The sequence below is a fragment of the Drosophila guanche genome, unplaced genomic scaffold, assembly GCF_900245975.1.
Source record: "Drosophila guanche unplaced genomic scaffold, DGUA_6, whole genome shotgun sequence".
NCBI classification, from domain to species: Eukaryota; Metazoa; Arthropoda; class Insecta; order Diptera; family Drosophilidae; genus Drosophila; species Drosophila guanche.
The window spans coordinates 3,706,032-3,711,561 of record NW_022995752.1 but is presented as its reverse complement, the minus strand read 5'-3'; the positions used below and the strand labels follow the sequence as shown (position 1 = coordinate 3,711,561).

Genomic DNA, 5,530 nt, shown 5'->3' with positions numbered 1-5,530 from the left:
TGCCCTTTTTTTCTTTTAGGAAAAGTTTTACCCGGAAAACAGAATTCCTGTTTATTTTTCCAGTCATGCATAAAATATTAAATTATTAGTTATGAAGTGTAACAAAAGTAGCGTGGAAAATACGAGTATGGTTGGAGTTTTGCACCACAATTTTTAGAGACTCTTCAGAGTCAGTTTACATCCACAACTTTGCAACGTTTAAACAGTCCGTTTTCATAAACAATTTTGCACTGTTTCAACTCTGAGATTTTTCACACAATTTTGCACTATTTTAACGTTTGTTTTTTCCCTACAATTTTCACCAGATTTTTGGTTACAATTTAAAAAGCCAGAAATTGTCGCAAAGCGTAAAATACAATTTAAGCTGATTATTTCGTGGGTAATTTCAGTGACAAAATTATGACAATTTGGTTAGGTTGCTAATTCAAATTGGATTTTTCCATTGATGCCATTGAATGATTGGATTTATTGTATATGTGTCTGTGTTTGTGGAATAATACTCGGTTCGAATATCAGTCTTAATTAGATTGTTACTCTGTGGCCATGGCCATGGCCATTGGTGGGAAAATCTCTCAATCGGAATTATTTTACTGCAATCACAGCCACATATTAAGTTAGCCTTCCTTGTGCCCATTTGCCAATTAATTTTTTGTGGGAGCATCGGTTACGGGAAGGGGTTACTTCTTGATTGTGCAATGTTATAGGAAAAGGGTCATGCCAGCAGGAAAACCGCCGCGTGCTTATCTATAAAACGTCTTTGGCAAAAGAGTAGAGAAAAGTGTGCGAAAACCGAAAAATAAAGAAGAAAAATGTGTGGAAACGCTGGTGAGGAGTACAGTAAAGGGAAAAGTGAAAAGAAATAGGGAAAATGAAAAATGACAACCAAAATGAAAACTAAAGTTCTGCTAAAGTAATGGTATTAGAAATCCCCAAATAAAGCGCGACTATTGGATGCTCCTTGGTCAGATTTTAAAACATTTTCCACTAACTGAAACGCTTCTTATGACAATTATTGTGAAACAATTATTAATAATACAAATACATATGCATGATTTTTAAAATTTTCCATTTTTGACTAATAAAACAGAGAGTCAACGTTTCTGCTTTCAAATCGAATTAATTTGTTTTGCTCACTGAAGTGTAAAATGTTTGTATTAACTTGAAAATAAAAGTCTTAAAATCATTAAAAATATTGTGATCAAAATTGTGGAATTGTGTTCGTCATGCTTCTACTCCTTTCAATATAAGATCGTTCAGCATGATCATTTCTTGTATATGATTTTGATTCGGTTTCACATACTCATGTTTGCTCCTAAACATCGTCGAGTTATTAAAGCTAAGGCGATGCAGCAGAAAGGAACCATCCAATAAAACAAAATCAAATTCCAGGCCAACAAGAACTTGCAGCTGTGGAGAAAGATTGCGAGAACAGAGCGAATATGGACACTTTTGTAGAATTTAAGAGTTCTCGATTTCCCCGATTATGATGACTCACCCTTGCGCTATCCGTTGTGTAAGGAGAATACAAATCACGCTGATCGTACATCGGTTCATAGAAATTCGTGCTTACATAGGCAGCACAATTTTCTGGTGAATTTCCGACTTGAAAAACACTAATTTTACCCTCATTGACGGATGCGTAGAGCCAACTTTTAAGACCTTCCAGTTTGTAATACTCAATGGCGGGCAGTGCTTCGGTACCATTGAGATAGGGCTGCACATAACTGAATAGATCTGATTTCCATTTGGGTGGATAGATTGGTGGTCGGATGTGACTGTTGTAGGGGAAGATGGGCACACAAAAGACGCTAATTGGGCAAATGAAACTATTATTAGAGGAAAGGGATACACAACTAAGTAATGAAATGTAATTATAAGCAGTGAACCGCTTAAAGTGTGATCAAGCGCTAAGGCGTAAAATTTTTTGCTGAAACTCTTCGCTCTTTCGTTTTATGAATTGTACTGAACGCAAAGCAAAGAGCTTTTAATGCAACAACAAAACAAGCTCAAGACCAAGCGCGAAGCCGAAGACTTTCTGGTTTTCCTCTGCGCTGTAAATTGTTTGGCGCTCTTCGTTATAAATCGTTTCGCTCTTTTCGCTCAAACGTTCGAGCTGCAGCTTAACTTCCTTCACTCTTCGTTGAAGCTCCCTCCTAGCTTTAGCACGCTGCTCTCTTGGCTTTGTCTGTCTCCTAACTGTGCGCCATCTCCTATCTCCCCTCACTCTGAATTGCGTGTAGGGTACAATAGCTCCTTATAGCTTAATGCAGGTTTTATTCCACTCTTAAAAACTCACCTTCGAAAGGGGTTTGGCAGCTGTGCCGCCTGCGCAAATTCGAGAAAACTTTTAGCAAAATTTCGAGTCGGTAACAAATTGAGTTCCAAGGGAAATATAAAATGTGTTCGGGCATTCTGACGTGCCACATTCTTGAGCAAATTAATGGGATACTCGCACTTGTCATTGCTATCAATGGATGGCATATATTTGGCATCCATTTCCGCTTGTGAAAGACACTTAAAACCCCATGTTCGAGTTGTTTCCATTTGGCGCACCTCATCTGGTAGATGATTATTGTCCAGGACCAGTTGTACGGATACCCATTTGATGAAGCTAGAGGCATAAATCGAGCAGTACTTCAGGTGCTGGAAACTGTACAAAGTGGACTCAAAGTCATCCGCACCCACAAACACCGCCAGACTGATGGGTGCCCGCCAGCGCAGCATCAACCACTCGAGATCCTTTAAGTCGTCGTATCTGCCATGGCTGGTCAATGTCACACTTTGATTGCCGTGCAATTCCGAGCTCTCAGCCACTATATAGTCGTGAACGATCCAATAATCTCCATTCTGCTGCAAACGAAAGCGCGGCCTCTCGAAAAGATTGCGATCCCAGAAGGTGCGTTGCACAATCGGTAGTTCGATGAGTTTCAAAAACAGCAAATATAAGCCCAGTACCAAGAGAGCTATAAAGATGATGATTTTTCCAAGAAAAATGCGTCGCCAGTAGAAAGAAAACATTTTGAATTGGTTTTTACACAAATTTGTAGCTTGAATTTGTTCTGGAACTTTTCCAGAATAATATTTGAAGTATTTAGAAGAGCAGTTGTGTTTATTTATTTTTTTTTTTTATAAATGCTACCTTAAGCAGCTTGTTTCAACGAAGGCTGTGATTAATCTTGCCTCAAAGAGGGCCGCAGGGTGAGGCAGAGTCAGTAGGCACTAGCCAGAAGCAATAACCGCCTACGATAGTGGTAACACAGCGAAATAGGCTCATAAATTCTCTACAATTTATAATTTCACACCTTCAGCGAAACGGCAGCCATAACGAGCGCCAAAAAGATGGCCTTTTCTGGGCCAACTATTTGCCAATGTTCAGGAGGTAAACCAGGGGAGGGGGCCTACATGTCAGTGGCAGGGAAAATGACAAATGTTCGTTAGACAGGCAGACCGGGAAAGCCTGTAAGAGAGCTCCGCCTGACAGGATGTCCTGGAGGAGCAAAAGGCCTGAGGCCTCCTCCCTCCGTTTCCCGCCTAATGACAGCAGAAATGTTACAACGAGCTTTGCATGTTTGCCCAGTGTTAATCATAAAATGGCTAAAAAGAGTGGATGGGGATGGTCCCAAGAAATTCCCTAATAGGTTATGCAACGAAAAATTCCTTTGCGCATTCTTATTTTGCCAACGGATTTATGTTGACATTTGCGCATTGATCTTCTGGTGAAAAAATTCCCAAAGAATAGATGCAAATCACCGTGATATTGCAATTACGCGCACAAAACGCATTTAAAATAAATTGTGGCCAGGCCAGTCAGGCGTTGCAAAGCCAGTAAAAGGCATGATTTATGACCCACAATGATGACAAAGAGGCATGCAACTATTGTATGCACTGGAAGCACGCGGACAATTTTTCATTAAATTTGTTCAGTGAATAGCAAAGCGACGTTTACTTTCCATTGTATGGCGAGGTGTGCAAGGTAATTACCTCGGGAAAAGGTTTAAAATTTTTAAATTAAAAGGAAATGGAAAAACTTAATTTTCGGTTAATTTCAGCACTCACTGCGCCCATGAAATTATACAAAAAATGTTCTAGGTGTAAAGTAATAAAATGTTATTAGCCTTCAATGCTTTTGTTTTTTATGTTGTCTTCTAAAAGTTTTTCAAATTTCTTTACTTTAATAATATTCAATTTTTCATCAATATCTTAGAATTTTCGTGAAAGATATGCATTTTCCTTCACCTACAGCATCTCTCCCCTCTACAGACAATGCTAGAGTGATTTATTTTCTCACAAATTGCTTTAAATTAACATTTTTTGTGAATTCCTAGGCAGCGCTTGTCGCAGCGCTAATTGTGGAAATTATGAGTCCAAGGTGGCAACAGGGGCGCCAACCAAACCAGAAGGAAGAATAAAAAGAGGCGGGCGGGGCGGACAAGGTGTGCCTTGGCATTTGCTTTGATGTGCGCCATGGGAGGCCGCGCGAACAGAAGCTGTGAAAAATGTGCTGAAAAGAATGTGAGAGAGAAAATTAATACAAATGTTGACTACGACTGTGTGTACATTTAAAGAAAAATGTAGCTACTAAAACACGTTAAATTAAATTCTAGTATTTTGCTGGCTGTGTGTTATTTCTAAATTATAGATACGTTTAATAAATGCGAAAAATGGAAACGAAAAATTTTGCTAAATCCCCATTTAATTACTCCACAAGCCGTTCAAATGTGCCATTTATTGGCCTAATTTTGTAGCTTTGGTGTGGGGATTGGGGCCTTTCGTTTTTGGTCGGAGTTTCAAATTCGTTCAAATCTGGGGCCTAATTAATGGCACGCCAAATAGGCTTTTATCATATGCAAAATGGTACTGAACTGCCATTAGCCAGCCTCTATAGTACTTACACTAAACAAAATATTATTTTGCTCTAAAAAAACACGATATTTTTATTAAACACAAAACCAGGGAAAAAGCGAATGAGAATTATTTTTTTGTTTAATTAATAAAAATATATATAGAATCGAGTAGATTTTCGGTTTGACAGGATTTTTGTTACTCTTCAATTTTGATGTAGAAATGTTCCCACAGGAGAAAGGATTTTCAAACTTTCATATAACTTTCATAAAAAAACATTGATCAAATAAAACAAGAAATAAATAATAATAAAGAGATCTGTAAATAAAAAATACAAGAAATAAATAAATAAATATCAATAAAAAGATACATAATAAATTCTTAAAATAAAGTAAGAGTTAAATTCAAGAAAATAAATAATACGATAATAAATAATTTACGACAGTTATCATATATTTATTATTTGTTCATTTATTTTTTAATTATAATTATTTTTTTAATTGTATATTTCGTCTCTTCTCCCAATGAAAACCACCTCTGAAATATCCACAAATTAGCAATTTTCCAGCATTCGTTTAAACACATTTTTCTACCAGATTTTAATTCCATTGAAGTCTTTTTTTGCCACTTAAATGTTACTCTCCAATTTGAGTATCTATTGCCAACAATCCCAAAACAATTAAGTGGC

The 5,530-nt window shown here is 37.3% G+C and overlaps 1 protein-coding gene across 1 annotated transcript; it reads right to left on the bottom strand.

The window, feature by feature from the left end:
• Positions 1 to 1,198: 1,198 nt before the first annotated feature.
• On the bottom strand, positions 1,199 to 3,058 carry LOC117587694. The gene is made up of 3 exons (XM_034278591.1): positions 2,297 to 3,058; positions 1,496 to 1,808; positions 1,199 to 1,407 (listed from the first exon to the last, which is right to left on the bottom strand). Exons 1-3 carry the CDS (start codon positions 3,016 to 3,018, stop codon positions 1,222 to 1,224), a joined length of 1,221 nt encoding a protein of 406 aa, XP_034134482.1. The 5' UTR covers positions 3,019 to 3,058; the 3' UTR covers positions 1,199 to 1,221.
• Positions 3,059 to 5,530: the final 2,472 nt, after the last annotated feature.